General features: G+C 32.6%; 1 protein-coding gene and 1 long non-coding RNA gene across 2 annotated transcripts in view; one reads left to right on the plus strand and one right to left on the minus strand.

The window, feature by feature from the left end:
• The window catches only part of LOC111416129 (drop dead), a 42,779-nt gene extending 20,064 nt beyond the window's left edge, over positions 1-22,715 (minus strand). The window contains exons 1-3 of the mRNA XM_023048086.2: positions 22,444-22,715; positions 21,776-22,032; positions 1,696-1,857 (exon numbers count right to left, since the gene is read on the minus strand). Of these exons, the coding sequence (XP_022903854.2) occupies positions 1,696-1,857; positions 21,776-22,013 (400 nt within the window). The 5' untranslated portion in view covers positions 22,014-22,032; positions 22,444-22,715. The remainder of the gene's footprint in view (positions 1-1,695; positions 1,858-21,775; positions 22,033-22,443) is intronic.
• LOC139430107 (uncharacterized) lies at positions 12,820-13,366 on the plus strand. Its single transcript, XR_011640664.1, has 2 exons — positions 12,820-13,229; positions 13,293-13,366. It is a non-coding gene; the product is annotated as an uncharacterized lncRNA (long non-coding RNA).
• Positions 22,716-23,306: the final 591 nt, after the last annotated feature.

The following is a 23,306-nucleotide window of genomic DNA, read 5'->3' on the forward strand; positions in this document are numbered from 1 at the left end:
ATTGCCTCTATTATGTTTCTTATTTTTTGATTTGATATGAGTTGTAATCTGAAGACTCAGCCACTTCTTCGTATGTAGTCCTCGTATCTTCACAACTATTATTTTTCTTTTGTCCACTCTTTCAGGACCCATATTTCACTTTCATATCCCAAAATCGATTTGGTCGTTCCTTTCCTTTTCTTATTTTATATAGTTATATTTTTATCCCTTGAGGGGCGAAGAGAGTATTTGTTAATTTCAGATTGAATTAATTACACACTTCTGTGTCTTCTACGTACCTTCCCAGTGTAGTATTATTAATTTGAAATTTAACTCTCACATTCAAGTTCCCAATCACTCTGATGTCATAAGACAAGTTGATATTACTAATAGTGTTAGTAAGGTCTTCATAAAACTGATATTTTGCAATGATATCCAGGTTGTATCTATACATTCTTAATTTTAGGAGGGTTATTCCATCCATTAGATCTGTCATAAATCTTTTACTCCTATTTTGAATAACCACCGACACCCCTGAACAATCCTATTTCAGACCCTATGTGTGTAAATACCTAAATCTTTATTTTCGGTGCTCTTCTTCTTCGGTTCCATAGATAGAGAAGAACGGACGTAAAAATGCTTTGCCCTATATCGATGTGCGAAATATCAAATCTTTTGGATCTATAGTTTCACTATAAAACCTTATGTTTCACTTCCTGTAGATAGCTTGATATCTATCTTATAAGATGTGATATATAAACACTACTATGTTTTCTTTGCACTTAACACGAATCATTTTATTTTAAATGCAAAAATTAAAGGCGAAATTTTTAATATTGCATAGTAATATAAAAAATGTAATAAACAAATACATTCCAATATAAGAATGTTGTAAAGCTTTCAATTGGTCCAACAGTAAGGAAAACAGATGTATAAAATTGCTGTAATAGAATATAATTAAAAAAGCAGTGGATGTAATTAGGAATTCAAGAACAACATGAAAACGGCTAGAAACAGCTATCGACGGAAAACAGATATAAACTTAATGAAGTGAATATGTTATGCCATGGTTATAAAAGTGTTTAAATAAATTATAAAGTAAGATTATGGTGGAGGTGCCGCTTTATTATCATTTTTCGTAAAATTAGAAAATTTTAAATCACGAAGTAGTATTACCTATTTTATGTCAGTTGGTGTCGATAATAATTTTATTATTAAATTTGTTAATGCAATTGTGTACAATTAAATTAAATTTTGTATTTTTTAATTGTTACCTATTATAACTTAATTTGTACAGGTTATTGTGTGTAATAGAAAACACATAAAATCTGTGTACGAACATATAAATGTTTCTTTTGGACAATAAAAAATCGAAAATCATAAAAAGGTTACAATTATGTGTACATTATCACTTTAATGACATTAACAACATAAAAAGTAAATTTAACAACCGGAGATAATCTGTGGATAATCACCGTCGAAAATATCTATTGTCACTCAATTAAATGAATTAATAATTTGCAACATGTCCTTATAAACAAAATAAAAAATCTATATGGTAACCACAAGGTCTTCAAAACTACTTATTATTCATATTATTTGCAAATGTTGTCCTTAATTATGAACAGGGACGACGGTTAAAACGATTTAAAAGGGAACAAGGAAACCGAAAACGTTTCAATTAAAAAAACAATTCAAATAAATAAATTCACTTACTTTGTAAAGCCCAAAACTTGAAATTGTTAAGGTCATCAATAAACTTCCTGCTTGAGATTTTACATCGTTCACTAACACCTTCAACTTTACTAAGGTCGAATGGTGGACTTCTATTTAAAAGGAATCTTGTTAATTGATCTGCAGCAGGTTTGTAATCGCCATCTAAAAAAATTTTAAAAATTATAAACAACTTTGTTAAGAAATCATTAATAATTATGGTTGCTTCCTTCAAAATCGAAAATTACTATTTAATATTACACATTTAGAGTTGTTAATTTACGTTCTTAACGTGTTGTCGTCGCGTGTTGCAATAGTTATACAAATCCTACGTTATTATTTCGTTCACGGTTTCGTTTACCCTTGAGAACGTAAAAAATGGACAGGAAAATGTTTTATAGATATGAGTCTGTGCTTTATGTGGAATTAATTACTAATGTTAAACATGTTTAAACTGTTATTTGTTTATGGAGTTCATTCTAAAAACGATTCAAGTTAATTCTTAGTAAAGATTGACTATCTCACAAAGAATTTATTGAGTCTTATACGAAAATTTTTGGAGATTTATTTGTGGACGACGATTCATAATTTTTAATTTATTTAGCACGTTTTTATTGGATTTAACATTCATTTGTGAACCTAAAATGATGTTTATATTATTTATGTAAATATTGTGTAACCGATAAAATTTATTGTTAACGTTTCTTTTAGTTGATATTTTTAAGAGTTAAATTACAGAAATGACCTACACTCAAAGTGTTCACGCATTTATATGACACTAATACATATAAATGTATTTACTATCTATCGGTAGAAAATTAATTAACAAAGAACGTTTATGTAAATCAGTTGAAATATAACATCTATAATTAGTTTTCTATAATTAGGACAGCATTTAATTAAGTTTTCTTAAACTATTTTAATTGAATCCTATTTTTAAGCATCAACAAGAGCTTCAAACAATACTCAAAGGTTAAAATTTTCTTTAAAAATCAAACAGAAAACGCAGTAAAAGAAGTGTAGTAGTAATTAAAGAAAAAAACACATCATTTTGATGATGTTAAAAATGAAGTAAAAGATATTTAAGCCACAGCTATAACTCAAAACCAAAAATGGTAGTATAACTGTGGGCAGTTTATATAGTCGTTCTAAATATAGTATCAAATGAGAAAGATAAAAACAGTTCGTTCAAGTCATAGATAATCGATTTATGTTTAATCATCGTAGGTGGTGGTTACATGCAATACACCCACTAGGAATCGAGATTAATCACCACTAAAGGTAGAGAATTACTAAAGGCTGTTCGAACGTAAGGACGTGAAACAATATCAACAGGCAAATCTACCTATTGGCCAACAGAGCCAGATAAGACCCCACACCTGATGGATTTCTACATCAGCAAAAATGTGTCGAACAAATGCAAATCGAAAACAACCTTGAGCTAAACTCGATTCAAGCACCGATTGTGTTAACTGTAAGTGAATATCTCATAATCGAGCAATCTCCATCTGTTCAACAAACAAAATCTGATTGGGAAAGCTTCGAAATAACGTTAGAAGAATTACTCTGGCAGTCCCATTGAAAACAGAACAATAAGTGGATTCTAAGGTGGAGAAGCTGATCAAAAATATCCAGTGGCAAAACACCCTAGAAATGAGAAGAAAGCATAAAGGCAATAACTACTCTAAAGAAATCCCAGAACTGATGTCATAAAGAAAATGGACAAACTCACAACTCAACAGAAATTACCTAAAATAGTTCAAAAATAACACCTAAACATAAAGTTGTTGGCTGAAACAACGAAGAAAATGCTTCAAGATTCGCAAACTATCTAGAAAAGATATTTCAATCTAATCTAGTGAACAATGCTGGCTCACTACCAGTGATGTTTTCCTGCTCTAGTAGAGTAAGACCACTCGCCTCTCTTGCTGATGTCAAAAAATGAAGTCAAAACAATATTAACCCGAAGAAAGCTCCTGGTTTCGACATATTAACCAGCCCTATCTTGAATGAGCTTCCAAGAAAAGCAATAGTTATAATAACTAACCTGTCTAATGTTTCATTCCGACTACAATATGTGCCATAGCTGTAGAAGATGGCTGCTATGATCCCTACCCGAGAAATCACCTTACGTTACAACATCTTATTGGCCAATATCTCTACTTCCGATAATGTCCAAACTATTTGAATAATAATTACTTAAAAGATTAAGGTTAATCATTGAACAAAAAAACATGATCTCGGATCATCAATTTGGATTTAGAAATCAACATTCTACGATTGATCAGGTCCCAAGAAAAACACACATATCATCAAAATGTCACTTGAATAAAACAAAATTTACTTAGCGATATACCTGAATGACGAGCTTTCGACAAAGTATGGTATGAAGGGTTGAACCCCTTCATACCATAAGCTTGAAAAGCTGCTTCATGTACACGGTATATTAAATTAAACAAATATACAGCTAAATATCTTAGCATGATTCTCAACCTTGTGCTTAGGGCTTGCTATACCGGGATGCCGGGATCCCGAAAACCGGGATCCCGGACAATTTTTGTCCGGTATTATAAACCGGTATTGATGGCAAGATACCGGTATTTTGGTATTATTTTTATTTAGCGCCCTCGATGGCCGGGGGCGGCCAATGTCTTCGAAAACCGCCGTGCTAGTTTGATGTTGTGCTGGAAAATGATGTAGAGGATTCGTGTTTGTTATCTATTTTCTGCCCGTTCTAAGTTTACATTTTCAAGTGACATTTTTTGACGTTTCATTAAAAAAATGCTAGCCGGAAGCGACCGATTGAAAACGGCCGTGTTTGTTTAAAGCTGTGCTGGAAAATGATGTTGACCAAACAGAAATTTGTCATCTATCTTATGTCCGTACTAACCTCATTTTTTCAAGTGATATTTTTTGATCAGTGGGAATACCATCTACAAGAAATATCATTTTGTACTCTGACAGAATGTTGAAGATAACGAAGACTCAACCTTTGATGACGACAATTTAATCTTCGTGTATAATAAATTTGTCATACCTAACCAACAATAAAATAGTCTCTGCATACAACTATTTTTGGAGTTTTTACTCCATAATGGTGTTTCAGGTCAGTTTGATTCATGTGATGTCCCACCAAGTATAACAGTAGTATCATAAGTTTGACAAACTACCAAGAGCCATTATGTTAAAGTTTCTTTCTTAAATCTGCACCTTTCCAGAAAATTCCAAAACAGGAATTCGAAAGAATTTCACAGAGCTTCAGATGATGAAGTGTAATTTAATTTTTTGACGCGGCAGTGAAGTTGAACCTTTGGACCAAGTGAAAGACAACAAAACAATAATGGTATCCAGACCTTTAAGTTTACTGGTACTTTGTACAGATTCCTAATATGTTAAAATTATTATATAAATCCATTTTCATCGATATTATTTAAGGTAAATTAAATAAATATTACGTTCTATTTTACTGTTAATCGATGTATTAATTAAAATATTTCCTTTACATGTTTCGGCTTATTAGGCCATCATCAGAAGGTTTAATGTTAATATGGTTGGGGAGGAATTGGAACTTTAATTTAACGTTACACTACTAATAACATCAAGGGAACGATGTTCATTTTATTGGGACGAGATTTGAGGTTAATCAACCTCAAATCCAATTCCTCCCCAACCATATTAACGTTAAACCTTCTGATGATGGCCTAATAAGCCGAAACATGTAAAGGAAATATTTTAATTAATACATCGATTAACAGTAAAATAGAAAGTAATATTTATTCAATTTACGATTCCTAATATCTTTCCATTTTTTGATTATCTTCTCAGATTCTGTATCTTATGCTTTGTTGCCAATCTAAAAATATAGTAGGAATTAAATTGTTGTTAGTAGAGATAACGCCGCATAGGGGAAAAATTCTTAGAATTAGATATATTTAGTGATTGTAATTTAGGGAATAAACTTTTTTATAGTAATATCGGTATTAATATAAATAGTAATACCGGTTTTAAAAATTTTGAATACCGAATACCGGTATTGAGATTTTGGTAAGGTATTGCAAGCCCTACTTGTGCTTAAGTACAAGAAAATTTACTGGTCTATTGGGTCGACATTTAACCATGACAGTATATGACAAGCTCATGCTTTATAAATAAGTCCTTAAACAAGTAGTATAGATTTATGGCATTCAACTCTGGGGTTTTACCAGTCAAAGCAATCGAAATATCATGCAAACGTCTCAGAATAAAGTACCAAGAGGAATTGATAACGCCCTATGGTACGTTGGAAATGACAAACTGTCTTTGTGCAGCTGGAATGACAAAGTGGAAACTATCTACAACGATATTAAAGAATTAACTTAGAAGCTCTCCAGCTCCTGGATAACGGTGGCATAGTTAGAAGACTGAAAACCACGTAAAACGTTTGTGGTATAGTAAAAGTTACAATGAAAGTGATAAAAACGTAGTGCACATCAAAGCAGTGTTAGATATAGGTAAGAACGACTGAACCACTCTAAAGCGATTATCACAAATACTTTGTTATGTAACCATAGTAAATGAAGTTATAAATAAAGAACTGATAAGTGTTGACTCATAAGCTATAAATTTTATTCAAAAAATGCAATTTACATAAAAAAGTACAAGTTACACCTTCTCGATGCGTAAGCCAAACAGTGCATTGTGAATTTCAAATCACAGCATACGCAGTACGGAGCGTATGCTAAATCACTAATCACTAAAGTAAACAATACTATAAAATATACGAAGCTTCCAATTGCAAGTTGAAAGTAGTTTCGGACTTACGTAAGTGTTACAATACGCAGTTATTAGCGTACTGAGACGCTGACGGATTAGATTATATATACCACGATCTAACAATTTTCTTAAATGAGTAAGCTGCATTTCTGCAATTTCGACGACCAGATCATTAATAAAGCAATTACTGAGGAATTTCCAAAATTTGTAAAGTTGACTTCCACAGATATAACGACCATGGAGTTTCAGACAGAATATACTTATTGAGCCAAGTTCGCTTGCAGACAAGGAAGTCTCGGCCTTAATCGACTTCGGGTAAATTTAAAGCAGAGCATATAGCGAATGAGTACAACACCGCGAGTGCAGCGCGATAAAAAAATGTTATTCCTCTCAAAACGTGGTGGCGACCCGGACAAAATTTCTGATGCAGTTTGTACAACCAGCATTTGTATTTACCTACTATGTATTTGTCCACTAGGAATAGGTTTACCAGGAAATTACACCGCAAAGTCTTCAAAAATAGTGTTCTAATTGGCAATGTAGGTACCCTGACAAGAGGCTGATCCGTTCGGCTTTCATGAACGTCACTGGTATACTAACCTGTTGCCGCATTTGCTCTCACTGAGAATGATCGATTAAATGGCAAACAGGACATAACTTGCGCCTACGTATTTTTATTACTTTATTAATATCGGTTAACTGACTTTTGCCGCACCTTGTATTTTTAATCGACTGGAACCATTGTGATACACACCAATGTTTATTTCTATTTCTTAGTATATTTGAAGCACTTTCAAAAAAGAACAAAATATTTTTATTTGTATATCATCCTTGTATAGTGTCGTAGCGATCTTTTCATTCATTTAGAACTATTTTGATTCACACTATTCAACTATTCATCTACAGTGTCCGCCAAAAAGTCAGCAACACCCGTTTTATTTCTGTTCCATTGTATCTACATTTCTGAAATTTAGTTTATGTAGGAGGTTCACACCGACTTTTCGATCTAAAGTATTTTTAAGTTAGTGGCCGCTTCCGGTCACCCGGAAGTAGACCACAACTTCGTTATTTTAAATAGAATGCTATAGTTTTTATTGCACATTTTAATTATATGCGAAAAAAGAAGTTGACTTTGATTAATGGTTATTGGTACCTAATGCTTTTCGTTTTCGAGTTATTTTGATTTAAAATTTTTTCTTGGCAGTTTTCACCATGCTCTTTAAAACTCCATATCTCAACAAACGTTCATTCAAAAAAGCTCCAAATTGGCACGATTATTCTTCAAATGCTGTCAAATAGATTGTCATTTGCTGTATCACAGTATCTTGCACAGGCTGGTCAAAAAGTGAATTACCTTTTTGAATTACCTCCATATTTTATTAGCCCACCAGAAAGGGAATTTGCCGGGAAATGCCGGAAACTGGTTATATTTTTATTAAGACATGATATTTTGACAGCTTTTCGTTTAACCCTAGGATACTTAACCAATAAAATATCGTCATTTACATAATCCGGGCTTCGGAGACCCGTTATATAAAATCACGTGTAGTCAGAACAGAAACAAAGTTATTGAAGTAAAACTTTATTTATTTATACATATGTACGTTACAAACGTGAGGTTAAATATGAAAGTGAACATTATTGTTAAAAAAACATTATTGTATTTACTGCACATTCTAATACTATGCTCATTACATACATTGTGCTTTTACGATCAATACTTGCGGGACATATTGAACATCTTTTTCTCTTAATTGTTGCACTTGTGTGAGCGGCTGGCGGACCACATATATCAATAAATCTGCTCATACACTCCCGGACAGTACGCCGTAGGTTAGGGTTAGTAGATCTTTTCTGCATATGTGGTATCACTAGTTCCTTCGCTAAATCTTTCAAAAATATTCTGCGTTTGTGGGTTACTCCTATGTTGTAGTTTGGATATTCCTTCGTAAAGACTATATATGCATTGAAAGCTGCAACATCAATGATGTTGAAGAAAAATGTCATGGGTTGTACTACTTCAAGCCCCAGGTTTTTATGTGGAAGTTCTTCGGGCTGGCGACCAACATAAACTAAACCATCCAAAGTATAACCAGACGTAGATTCACACATCCAAAATATTTTAAGTCCATATTTTGACGGTTTACTTGGCATATATTGAACGAATATACATCTACCTCTAAACCCAACGAGTTGTTCATCAATAGTTACATTAGTATCAGGTATGATGCAGGTTTTGCATTGCTGAATGAATAAATTCAAAATGTAGGACACCATTGCTAACTTACCGGTTTCCAAACTTGCATTCCGGGTTCTCTTGTCGTGAAATCTGACGAATCTTCGTATTTGTTCAAAGCGAAATATGGACATTGTGGCTCGGTATACAGGATCGGCAAATTCATCACAAAATAACTCTCTCGCAGGAACATCCCAGCTTCTGTCAACTCCCGCATGAATAAGTAAACCACAGAATGCAAGAAATTCATCAACAGTTACATCTTTCCACGGTTTTCCTTTTGCTCCATAAACACGATCACGATCCCTCTAAATTAGTACAGTTCACAATTTCTTGCACAATAACTGGAGTTACAAATAACTGAAACGCTTCTGTTAGTGTTGCAGCCATGTTTCCTTGCTAGTCCTGGCGCACGCCGAATAATGTTGTGTGGTTGAATTTTATTTTTTGCTGGAGGTTCCAAACTCCATACCAGACCACTTGGAGCAATGTAACTGCTCGTTGAAGGCTTACCAATATCATCAACATCATCCTCTGAATTATCGTCACCATAATCAGAAGTGGATCCAGAATACTCGTCAGGAACCAATTCGAAATTTCTATCTTTTGTGTCATCATTTTCTGCTTCTGACACATCACTGTCTTTAGAAGGCATCACATTCAGCTGCCCACTACACCAATATTTCTTCATAACCGGGGTCACTAAATCTCACGCTTTTCACATTCCTTTTTGACGCCATTATCATATGTATATATTATCATATGAATATATACACTAAATATAGCTAAACACATCATAGAAGAAAAAGTGGACTCAAAAAATGTTGAACATATTTTTAATTTACTTAAAATATGCACAGAACAAAATTTCTGTCAATTCACTGATAAATTTTACCAATACAATGAGGGTCTTCCAATGGGATCCCCCTTGAGCGGTCTATTCTCCGACATATTCCTTAATAGTATAGAAAACAAAATTTTACACAAAGATAACATTAACGATAATAATATAGTCCTGTGGCGCAGATATGTTATCAACATATCTCCCCCTCCCCGACCGGCGCACTTACAATATTTAGACAAATAAATATATGAATCGATATATTTCTATTTCCTCCGTCTAATTATGCAATAATTTTAAATTTCTCCACTTTAGTTTACGAAGAAAACAAAAAATAAAAAATTAACTTTTTGCAAATGTCAGACGTTGATACCTCCGTTAATACTGCAAATTCCCGTGTGGTCTTTACACCAATAATTTCCTCCAGTGTTTCTTAATTTTCCTCCGTCGTTATTTTAACAAAATATGCATTAAATTTTTTGTAAACAATATCTTGTTATGTGCAGATGCCTGGACTTTGTACGCATGCGCAGAATACATAGTTACCGTTCATAAATTTGACTGGTCTATTTCTTATTGTTTTAGAATAAAGCTAAAAATAAACTTTTTCTTTGTGTCGTCAAAAAAATTAAATTTACAGTTTTGTGTAAATTACGGTACTATAACAAAATCAAACAAAATATATTTTTGCAATCCAAAGCAATGCAATCCATTAAATATTTCTGTATTAACAGTTGGTGTAATAAACATAATTATTTGTTTTTAAATACCAGAAGTTATCTTCTTATTTAATTGTTAACTTTTTAGATTTACCTACCGCTCCGTAATTTACAGGAAACTAAATTTCATTTCTTCGACGACACTAGATTTCGGCGGCGTTTAGAAATTTTAAAATAAATACTCCTATATCCATGAATGTATGTAGTGTAATAATGTTCAAGTATTGTATAAAAATCATTATTAACGTAATATAAATTTAACAAACTAAATTGTAAATTAAATAACACAAAGAGAAGAAATAATAAACATGGGTATGACAGTAAATGAATAATAAATATTTGATGAATAATATAATACAAATAGAAATAAACTTTAAACTATATTGCATTATAAAAAATTGCACTGATAATTATTTCCTCTTTTACAGGTAGTCTACAAGAGGTTCCAATTAAATCATTTTTCATCGTCCAAATCCCATTCGCATTACGGCATAAGGCAATGTAGTGGCTTATTCCACCTTCAATTATTGAGGGCTCACATTTGATAATGCCACTCAAAACTAAATTCTTTTCATTTACTTTGACGTATTCTGGAATGTCTTCTATTCTTGTGCAGAATCTTGATATATCCATATTTAAGGTCTTCGCATAGCTTGAATTTTTGTATGCATCCTCAGTGTCAATCCACAGATATGCCCCCAACAGGTAATTTCTAGTTGAATTATTTCCACATTTATGACATGGGTATATTTCTGTTCGTAAATAATTATTAATTGACTCTACAAAGTTTGAATAATTGTAATTCCATACAATACTTAAATTTGGAATAGAAATTGCAATTTTATGAAATACTTGATGTTCTTGACATTTCAAGCACGAATATTGTTCTTTAATATATCCATAAACCTCCATTAGTTGTGTGAACAAGAATGTTATGTTCGTGTTGCAGTCAATAGTATTACTTTCTATTTGAAAAACAGATTTTAATATATAGCCACGGTTCAAATATAAGCTATTGTTCACGCCATTCCTACAATACTGTTGCAAAAATGATGAATAGCATAACCGCTGTAGAGCTAGGGATTGGGTTTTTCATCGGCGAAAGAAAACTAGTTACCACACTTAATAAGTCTGTAAAATCGGTAAACCTGCCATTTACCGCCATTTAGAATAACCCGCGTAGACGTATTCCGTGCATGCGCACAACGTCTAAGGATCTGCATACATACTGGATATTGTATACAAAAAATTTAATGCATCTTTTGTTAAAAAAACGATGGAGCAAATTTAAGAAACACTGGAGGAAATTATTGGTGTAAAGATCACACGGGAATTTGCAGTATTAACGGAGGTATCAACGTCTGAAATGTGCAAAAAGTTAATTTTTTATTTTTTGTTTTCTTCGTAAACTAAAGTGGAGAAATTTAAAATTATTGCATAATTAGATGGAGGAAATAGAAATACATCGATTCATATATTTATTTGTCTAAATATTGTAAGTTCGCCGGTCGGGGTGGGGGAAGTATGTTGATGATATTTTGATAATTTGGGATGATGACGGATTCAATATGATAGATGATTTCCATAAATACATTAATAACCTCCATAAAAATCTTAAATTTACTATAGAAATTGAAAAACATGAACAACTAAACTTCTTAGATCTCACCTTAGTTAATACAGATTATTCTATTCAATACAAAATTTACAGAAAACCAACACAAACAGACACCATAATCCCATATTATTCTCATCACATTACAACACACAAATTAGCTGCCTTTAATGCTTATCTATATAGATGTTTCAACACCCCCCTTTCAAACGAAGATAGAAACACAATGGTTTTCAATTATCCCAAATTGACAAAATAATTAATAAATTCATTTTTAAACAAAACCTTAACAACTCTACAGGTCTTCAACCTATAACTCAAAACTTTGATACATACAGATCAATTACTTATCCCGGCAAAATAGCTCACAATATCAGAAACATTTTCAATAAATATGGAATCAGCATATCTTAAAGATACCGTTCCAACAAGTCTAGCTTACTTGTTGGAACTTAACGGTGTTTACAGTTTAGAATGTAATACTTGCGAGCCACATATATTGGCAAAACAGGGAGAGCCCTAAAAACGAGAATTAGAGAACATTTAATAAAACCCAACTCTAATTTTGGTAAACACCTATCTCTGCACAACCACACTTTTGATATTAAAGAAAATGTAACACTGATACATAAACAAAATAAAGGCCACAAACTTGAGCTTTTAGAGAGCTATGATATAGACAAATTCATAAAAACTAATACAAGACTTGAGTGCCTTAATGACCAGGTCCTCCCCTTAAAGCCACCCTTATACAAATGCCTCAATAACCCATTTCCCCAAAATAGCGAGGATCAGTGTACTTAGCCGTACACACTGTTTGCAGATTTTGGGGTCCCAGCGGCAACACCCAACTCCTGTCTACACCCTATCCTTGTATTCCCTATCCTATATTTTTCTATTAATTTAAAAATCCAAATTTTATTATCCCCTTCCCTTACCTTACTATTCAACGCCTTATATACAAATTATATACATTACATACATTTTTAAAAAACAAATTTTAGAGTTGTTGCCTCGCAGACAATTATACTCGCAGAAGGGATTTGTTTTATCTGAACACCTCTATGTAATTTTATTTTATTTTCAACACATGCGCATTTATACATTTTATTTCTGGTTTTCGCGAACTCATAAAAAGTGATTACCTCTTACAATTTCTCAACCATTTTATTTTTGTAACTTTTCATGTAACGTCGTTTTTAATTTTAATTCTTAAACTTTACATTTACATTTTTAACATGTTAGTTCTATAGTTTTTTAAATTAATATTTACAATAATTGTTTTGAATATCACCGTTTTTGATGTGCTGACCTTATTTACGACTTATACTTTCATGCGAAGTTTTTTGAACACCTTTTCTTATATTACGACAAGTAAGTTTATTTCATTTCATATTTGTAACAACTTTTATTATCATTCTTGTTGTCAATTTGTAGCGCTTCTGAAGATGACTAATTAGTCGAAACATGTAAAGCGGATTTACTTATAATAAACCAGTATAAAAGTACAATTAGTGATTTTATAAAAATCAAAATTTAATCAAATATTATTCACATCTACTGGTAAAATGGATTTTACTATTAACATTGATCAAATTATCATATGTATCTCACAAGTTCACTCAATCCAACTTTTATTAATAATAATAATAATAATAACATTTATTCAGCTTACAAATGTTTTACATGTAATAAAAGAAAATATAAAACAGATAAAGCCCCGTCAAGAAGGTCGTAGTTGAAGAAACTCCTCCACATCATAGAAAGCGCCAACCATCAGGATACGCCGTGAAACTTTTTCGAAACGACAATTAGTCATATTTTTTTATTGGCAAAGGGCATTTATTATATAATTTCACGGCTAGGTGATTAGTACTGGTTTGTGAGATTTAATGCGATGGTAGGGAATCTGATAATGTGATTTATAACGGGTTTCGTAGATATGAACTTTTTGGAAATGAGGTTTTAGAGGAATGTACGTAAAGAAGGCTCCTTAGGATAAAGATAGAGGATAAGGTAAGTATCCTATGTTGTTGAAAAAGTGGTTTGCAACTAGCAGTACTCTTTTCACCTGCTAAGACCCGTAATGCTTTCTTTTGTTGAATGAAAATATCTTTTTCCGCCGAAGAATTCCCCCAAATCAGTATTCCGTACGACGCGACGCCCTACTATGAAAGTTGGCAAAGTAGGTTGCTCTAGCAGCCTCATAACCAGCTATAGCCCGTATGCGCCTGACCGTAAATATTGCTACAGCCAGGCATCTTTGAAGATATTCAACATGAGACTTCCAGTTTAGGTTTGACATAACATATATCCCCAGGAGTTTAATAGGTTCTTGCTCCGGTCCAGCAATTTTAGTTGTATTCCAACTGAATGAAAAACAGCTGCACCTACTTTTATACATCCAACAGTAATGCACGTTTTAACTTGCACAGACACGCACAATTCCGCGCAGCAGTGTTTGACAAATTATAATAACCCTCAACCTGTAATAAACAAGTTGAAACTTGTTCTATAGTAACTAGTAGTACACGGGCTTCGGAGGCCCGATTTATGCAAATACGGGGTGCTAATGGATACGATTTTTTTTTCGATTGCTAGTTACACTTGAATGTTTTTGAATCAATTGTGTATTGAATAAAGACGTGTTTAGAGCATATCTAAATGCTCAAGCCGACTGAAATCATTTTAAGAAAATTATGAGTAACTAAAATCGGGTCTGAGAGGCCCGGTTTATGCATCCTAGAGTTAATTTATTTTTACAATTAACTTTGATTGATAATATTTTAGTTCACTATCTTTTATTTACCAAAAATAAGAAATAGAAGAACAAATAAATGAATCAATGAAATCAAAAATTAGGTTTGAATAAAGAATTTAATTCTCTCTCTGAATTGTCGTTTCTCCATTGAATATGGAGAAACGACAATTCAATTTTTGACCACCTGTATAAGATACTCTGATACAACAAATGACAATCTATTTGATATCATCTGAAGAGTTATCTTACCAAGTTAGAGCTTTCTTGAATAAATATTGGCTGAGATATGAGGTTTTAAAAGCATGGTGAAATTTACCAAACAAAAACTTAAAATCAAAATAACTTGAATACGAAAAATGCTAGGTACCAATAACTTTTATCAAAGTCAACATATTTTTTCGCATACAATTAAAAGGTGCAATAAAAACTATAGCATTCCTATAGCAAAATAGCGAAGTTGAGGTCTACTTCCAGGGGACCGGAATCTTGAAAATACTTTAGATCGAAAGATCGGTATGAACCTCCCATATAAGCTAAATGTTAGAAACGTTGATGCATTGGAACAGAAATAAAACGGGTGTTGCTGCCTTTTTGGCGGGCACTGTATATTAAAGTCTTTGAATCTTTTAGAAAACATCCCCTTTTAAGATTGTTAACTAGTTTTACCTTTGTCAAAACCTTAATGTATTCTCCTAAACGTTAATCGTTTGAAACCAATTTGACGCACAGCAATAACTGTTTTCTTTTTTCTGGTATATTCTGGTTTAGTTTGTCATTATTGTAAGGACGTTTTCAGTCATTTAGAACCATTTTTATGCACACCAAACAGCTCGTCCCGTATTTTAAAGTTTTTGACTCTTCTGAGAAACATTCGTCCTAATGTACTCACAGATGTGCTGGTATTATTTTACATGTGCGAATGGAATTTCGAGTTTAAAACCAATTAGAAATGGTTTGACAGAGTTGTGCGAATAAATCTATTAACTTGTTTTGCCATTAGCAAAAAATCGGAATGGGTTTCCAATCGATTCGTACCATTTTGACACACCAACAAATTATATCTTTCAAAGGTACCAGGAAACATGTATTATATGTGATATGGTAACCTCATGACAAATACATATATCAAATTATATTTGACAAAGATATTGTTGTACAGAACCTTTCTTAGATCATTGTCTACTAATACATATATAAAGTATAAGAATGTGATCAGATTTAAATGGATATCATACTTATAAATACTAGAACATTTAATTAAAGTGCTAGTTTCTATAAAAAAACTAAGTATGTTGTCAGATAAAATATCACTTAAGCGATTTGGTTGAAAATTTACATCTGAATAATAACTGCGTTTTATATTGCAACAAATAAAATAATTCAAATTATAAAACTTAAACTATATGACAATGTTAACTAATTAAAGAAAATCGCTGTCAATTATAACTGTCAATTTTAGAAAATTTTGTTGCCAACCTTCAAATAATAAGTTTGTCAATTAATTTTTTTAGTAACATTCGCGTTATATATGTACATCCTTATTTATTAATAATGATTTCATATTATATGTATTCAAGATAACAAGATTACATCGGATAACGTGTATCTCAATGTATCTCAAATTTGATATACAAGTTAATTGACATTTCACTGTCAAATTTGAGGTTATGAAAAATAAATTGAAATTCTAATAACCTCAAAATTTGATTTTATTTTTTGTAAAATACATTATTAAAAATATATTCTTGCTTTAATATTGTATCGATTTACAAAATAAATAAAAATGAGTGAAAGTGGTCCGTGGCCTAGATTTTTATTTTTAAGAACTTGTGTAAGATTTTTGTAAAGAAAAGACGTTATAAAATTTAGATTTGAAGGTTGTCCAAAAAAGGTCAATGTTAATCTAACAGTAACAGTACTTTTAAGTTGAGTAAAGATATAAGGAAATTAATTTTTTGTTTCTATGTTAAGTGAGTCCATTTAAATATAATTACAAGATTTGAACGGGGGTAATTGGAATATTTCCACAAACCAACGAACTTTCAATCAATTAAAATGTGTTGATTATAATTGAGGTGGCGGTCTGTTAAGGTCAGCTTTCGCGAACCGATTTTGCAAGTTTTTGTAATTTAAACGCAATCAAATCTGTGACATACTCAAATATTTCCAATCTAAACTCTTAATTTTATAGAAATTTGTTTACTTTTAATCCCAAACATTTGGTATTAAAAAAATTAACTGTATTTAATTCTTTTAAAGTTCAAGGACATTTTAAAATTTTTTTAACTACTTTTTATAACTTTTTTTGTGTTCTTTTTTAATAGGATTTGCTGTCATAAAATTAAATAACGAATACAATTCTTAATTGGCAATTTTTAATTATTTTTTATTATCCATTTTTTATATCACTTGTTATACAGTAAAACCTCGATATATCGGACTAATACAGTGAAGGGAGTATCCGTTATAGCCAAAAGTCCGTTATACGAAAACTTTTTAATTTGCACTTTAAACTGTTTGAATGAATAATTTTGCACACAAATTCAGACAGCTATTCACACCGCTACGTTCAGTCTACCTGGCTTTATATTTATGTAGTGCTAAATAATAATTAAAACTAGAGCTGATACTAGCACTAGAGCTAACACTAGACCTAGAACTAGAAACATTCGGGTTTAGCCGCACGTCTCTCAAGACGGCTAAACCCGAATGATTATAGTTCTAGGTCTTGTGTTAGTTGTAGTTTTAATGCAATAAAAATATGCAACATAGCGATATCTTATCCTAATTAGCGCTACCTACCACTATCACTAGAACTAACATTAGACCTAGAACTAGAAACATTCAGGTTTAGCCGTCTTAAAAGACGCACGTTTAAACGGAATGTTTCCAGTTCTAGGTCTAGTGTTAGTTTTAGCGATAGTGCTAGTGCAAAACTAGAACTAACACTAGACCGAGAACTAGAAACATTCGGATTTAGCCGCACGTTTCTCAAGACGGCTAAACTCGAATGATTCTAGTTCTAGGTCTTGTATTAGTTTTAGTGTTAGTTCTAGTTTTAATGCAATAAAAATATGCAACATAGTGATATCTTATGCTAACTAGCGCTACTTAGCACTGTCACTAGAACTAACATTCGACCTAAAACTAGAAACATTCAGGTTTAGCCGTCTTAAGAGACGCACGGTTAACCGGAATGTTTCTAGGTGTAGGTATAGTGTTAGTTCTAGTTTTAGTACAATAAAAATATGCAACATAGTGATATCTTATACTAACTAGCGCTATCTACCACCAATAGAACTAACATTAGACCTAGAACTGGAAACATTCAGATTTAGCCGTCTTAAGAGATGCACGTCTAAACGGAATGTTTCCAGTTCTAGGTCTAGTGTTAGTTTTAGCGATAGTGCTAGTGCAAAACTAGAACTAACACTAGACCGAGAACTTGAAACATTCGGATTTAGCCGCACGTTTCTCAAGACGGCTAAACCCGAATGATTCTAGTTCTAGGTCTTGTATTAGTTTTAGTGTTAGTTCTAGTTTTAATGCAATAAAAATATGCAACATAGTGATATCTTATGCTAACTAGCGCTACATACCACTGTCACTAGAACTAATATTAGACCCAGAACTAGAAATATTCAGGTTTAGCCGTCTTAAGAGACGCACGGCTAACCGGAATGTTTCTAATTGTAGGTATAGTGTTAGTTCTAGTTTTAGTACAATAAAAATATGCAACATAGTGATATCTCATGCTAACTAGCACTACCTACCACTGTCACTAGAACTAATATTAGACTTAAAACTAGAAACATTCAGGTTTAGCCATCTTAAGAGACGCACGGCTAACCGGAATGTTTCTAGTAGTAGGTATAGTGTTAGTTCTAGTTTTAGTACAATAAAAATGTGCAACATAGTGATATCTTGTACTAACTAGCGCTATCTACCACTATCCCTAGAACTAACATTAGACCTAAAACTACAAACATTCAGGTTTAGCCGTCTTAAAGCACGCACGGCTAACCGGAATGTTTCTAGTTGTAGGTATAGTGTTAGTTCTAGTTTTAGTGCAATAAAAATATGTAACATAGTGATATCTTATGCTAACTAGCGCTGCCTTTCACTGTCACTAGAATTAACTTTAGACCTAGAACTAGAAACATTCAGATTTAACCGTCTTAAGAGACGCACGTTTAAACGGAATGTTTCCAGTTCTAGGTCTAGTGTTAGTTTTAGTGATAGTGCTAGTGTAAAACTAGAACTAGCACTACACCGAGAACTAGAAACATTCGGATTTCGCCGCACGTCTCTCAAGACGGCTAAACCCGAATGATTCCAGTTCTAGGTCTTGTGTTACTTTTCGTGATAGTGCTAGTGTAAAACTAGAACTAACACTAGACCGAAAACTAGAAACATTCGGATTTAGCCGCACGTCTCTCCAGACGGCTAAACCCGAATGATTCTAGTTCTAGGTCTTGTGCTAGTTTTAGTGATAGTGCTAGTGTAAACCTAGAAGTAGCACTACACCGAGAACTAGAAACATTCGGGTTTCGTCGCACGTCTCTCAAGACGGCTAAACCCGAATGATTCCAGTTCTAGGTCTTGTGTTACTTTTCGTGATAGTGCTAGTGTAAAACTAGAACTAACACTAGACCGAAAACTAGAAACATTCGGATTTAGCCGCACGTCTCTCAAGACGGCTAAACCCGAATGATTCCAGTTCTAGGTCTTGTGTTACTTTTCGTGATAGTGCTAGTGTAAAACTAGAACTAACACTAGACCGAAAACTAGAAACATTCGGATTTCGCCGCACGTCTCTCAAGACGGCTAAACCCGAATGATTCCAGTTCTAGGTCTTGTGTTACTTTTCGTGATAGTGCTACTGTAAAATTAGAACTAACACTAGACCTAGAACTAGAAAGTATCGGGTTTAGCCGTGCGTCTTCAGACCCGAATGTTTCTAGTTCTAGGTCTAGTTTTAGTGCAATAAAAATATGCAACAATCTAGCGCTGAATAACAATTAAAACTAGAACTACCGTCCTTGATTTATACGTCATATAAACAACTCGGGGAATACCCCGAGTTTATCTATGAACATGGAATAGCGCAACTTGAGGAATAACCCGAGTTAGATTATATACAGGGTGATTCTCAACCTACACACATAAACTTGGGGATTTATTCCTCGAGACAAATAATGGGTAATAGGTGAAAAAAATTGTAGTAAAAGATTTTTAGTTTCATAGATATCCGGCGACATCTAGATAAGGTACTTCCCGGAAGATGGACAGGTCGAGGTAGTTCATAGGCCTGGCCATCTCGATCGCGATATCAGATACAAACTGCTGCCGACAATTCACCAACACCCTGGTTTAGGCCGCACTATCATATCATCTTCAAAGTGTACAGTCTTTGCTTCCAGAAATCATCTTACACAGCAACACCAAACGATTTTATCTGTTTAGAACTGGTACCACCATACTTATTTAATCTTCTGCAAAAAAAATGCTTACATACATTTGAGTGTATTGTTTGCTCACGTCCTTCTGATTGCAAAAGTTGCCTACACAAATGATGCATGGCGAAATTTAGTAACGAGATGAAGAATGACATGTACGGATCATACAATATTGACGAAAATGTATCAAAGAATCAGATAGAACTCCGGCGAAAAACGTTAGGCAGCCTTCCTCTGTTACGTTGATCTAACCAAAACGTTCGACAAAGTAAGGATAAAAGAATTAGAACAGGGCAGACATTACAAAGTATGTAATGTAAACTATGGTTAGACTACAAAATCAAAATTGAGTGCTATGCAGTTGATACTGAGGATGGCATACAGTGATTAACACAGGCATTTAACATTACAGCTGAGGAAGTTAATACTAAGCAATGATTGCGAAATCAGGTACAAACTGCTGCCGAGACAAACCGCCAACATCCTGGTTTAGGCCGTGCTAGTGGGACATCGTGAATATTGGAAACAACTTGGAACACATACTTTGATGTCATTTTAAAATCTTATATGTATTATTGATTTGAAAATAATTTCATGGATATCTAAGAAGCCAAAACACTTTTGCTACAATATTTTTCACCTATTACTCATTATTTGTCATGAGGAATAAATCCCCAAGTTTATGCGTATAGGTTGAGAATCACCCTGTATATCAGCGCTAACATTTCTACTTATAGATAATATTAACAGTAGATTTAAAAATATTTTGTCCGTTCTAACGAGGTCCGTAATATCGAGGTGATTTTACTGTATACCCAATAAGTATAATTTCTCTTTTAATCTTTTTTTCAAGGTAATCGAGATGAAATAATATGAATCTGTCGAAATTTTTGGGTTTATTTCGATTTTCTAAATGATTTCACAAGGTTATCTTAAACAAAAAACAATTATTTGTTTATAAGATTTTAAAAAAAATCATGAATGTAACAAATCCCGCAAAAAAAATTCTAATTATCAATTTTTCCGTTATCTAAAGTGAGAAAGTTGAATGTTGTAACTCTTTGTTACGACCTTGTTGCATGTTTAACTAATTTTCAACATAATACAGGTCTATAACGAAATCTTTAAGGAAAATTTTTTATAGAAATTAATCCTAAATCTTCGTTTTAATACCTGCTTAACGTTCAAAACACTCTTATACCTTTTAATTCTTGCGCAAAACTAATTTTAAGAAATTTATAAAGTTAAATATTACTTAGTCTTTAACATTCGAATCCCTTTCGTTTCGAAAACTTAATTATGCGTGGTTCAGTTAAAACCAGCTGAATTGACGCAATTTGCTTTTATCCGTCCTTCTGTTTCCATTCAAATACAAACCAACCCGGTTTTATTTCTTGCACAAGGTTAAATTTGGACTTTTCCATCAAATAGGTTACAACTTGGTTTTATACTTTCTATTGTGTCATTCACGATTTAATAAAATCATTTCAATTATAATTTTAGTACAAAAATAATAAAATAAAAAGTATACTTTTTAATTGAAGATTTCGCAAAATATAAAATGTCGCCATGAAATTGTAGAATCTCCTTTGTTTGTCACCATAAAATTGATGGTGTCTTTTTACTAAATAACTTAAGGAACCGGTTCAGTTAACAAACCATTTTTGCACGATGGCCAAGGTCAAAACACTTCTTCTTACCTGCTTCGATGCACTCGGTGATGTTCTTCAGGCATAATTTCCCTTTCAATTCGTTTTCCAAGATGGTTTCATCGTCGACTATTGAACCCAAAAGCACATCTATCGGTAAACCATTGGTTATATTTCCACCCTCGATGATAGTTTTAAGAAAAGGATTTTCTGATAAATTTGTACACGTATCACAAACAGTTTTTGAAATTAATCGCATTAAAAAAATTAAAAACACTTTTAATTTCATTTTTAAGGGTTGTTAGAATCTGAAACAAAAATTTTAAATTTAAAGATAAACAATTTTTATTCGTCATTTTTTTTTTGTGTTAATGCATAATCATTTTTTTTTTTTTCTTAATGAAGGTTGAATAGACTTGATGGAAAGAATTTCACCTTGGTTTATGGATAAACTGATTAAACCAATTAAATAATTGTTATAATTTTGTTTACTTTTTGCGGATTGTTTAAGTTCTTTATCAGGACAATTTCGTCATGCCTTAATTATGTATTTGCAATCAAATGCTAATTTTGTTTGAAATCGTTCACGTTTATTTACGCAATATGGATTAGGTTATACTTAAAAATTTATAAATGCTTTCGTAACCAGTTTATTAAATTTTGGTTATTTATAAATTCAAAAAATTTAAAAGTAAAATTTAATTATTAAATAATCATACCAATAATAAAAAAATATTAAATCCAAAACACTTTTCAAGTCACATAACTCATTTAAATTTAATACTTTTTTCAGTTTTAATAAAGTTTTTTCATTTTTGATTTTCTTTTTCACTATCGATGTATTTGTTTATTATTTTATTATAACACTTTTAAAACAAAATAAAACGATCGAGCGATTGAACCCAGTGCGTAAACGGTAGTGTTAAGAAGTCGCGACTAGCAAAAGAAATTGAAACCGTCGCGTCTCGATACTCCCGCCTTCATTCAGAGTTCTGCGGCAAAATAGTAGGATGGAGTGGTTTTGAAATGTTTCTTTTAAATAAAAAGTGGTGTGCGTATGTCCCCACCTTGACTTTTAATAAGAAAAAATTTTTTTTTTCGACAATCGAACAAAAAGTGAGACAACGATGATTTCATTATACGAATGCGTCACATAAAACATCAAATATTAACTGAAGTATCTTATGTTTTTAGAGTGCTATATAGACTATATTACTCTATAAATACCAATCAATGATATTTTTCATAATAATAATATATATTCATTACAGGATGATCATTGAGCTTTACGAAAAGAAAATGAATAATTTTTGAACCATTCGACGTGATTCGTTTATTATTTTTAGTTTTTTATTGTGGGTATTACCGATTGGGCTCTCACTCTCTTGTTGTAGATTGCCGGTTGTTCGAGGGGCTTCCTTGGTATCATGTTTTCGGTTGGACATGTATGTATATATGTAGGAAAGCGGAGGGTATGCTTACGCATACAGCACCTAGGCCCCAACGGGCCCCTTGTACGTCCTCCTACACTCTCTCCGGCTACATCAACCAGCCTAAGGAATTTCCGAAGGCTAGGATATAG

Source organism: Onthophagus taurus, chromosome 6 (genome assembly GCF_036711975.1).
Source record: "Onthophagus taurus isolate NC chromosome 6, IU_Otau_3.0, whole genome shotgun sequence".
Classification (NCBI taxonomy): Eukaryota; Metazoa; Arthropoda; class Insecta; order Coleoptera; family Scarabaeidae; genus Onthophagus; species Onthophagus taurus.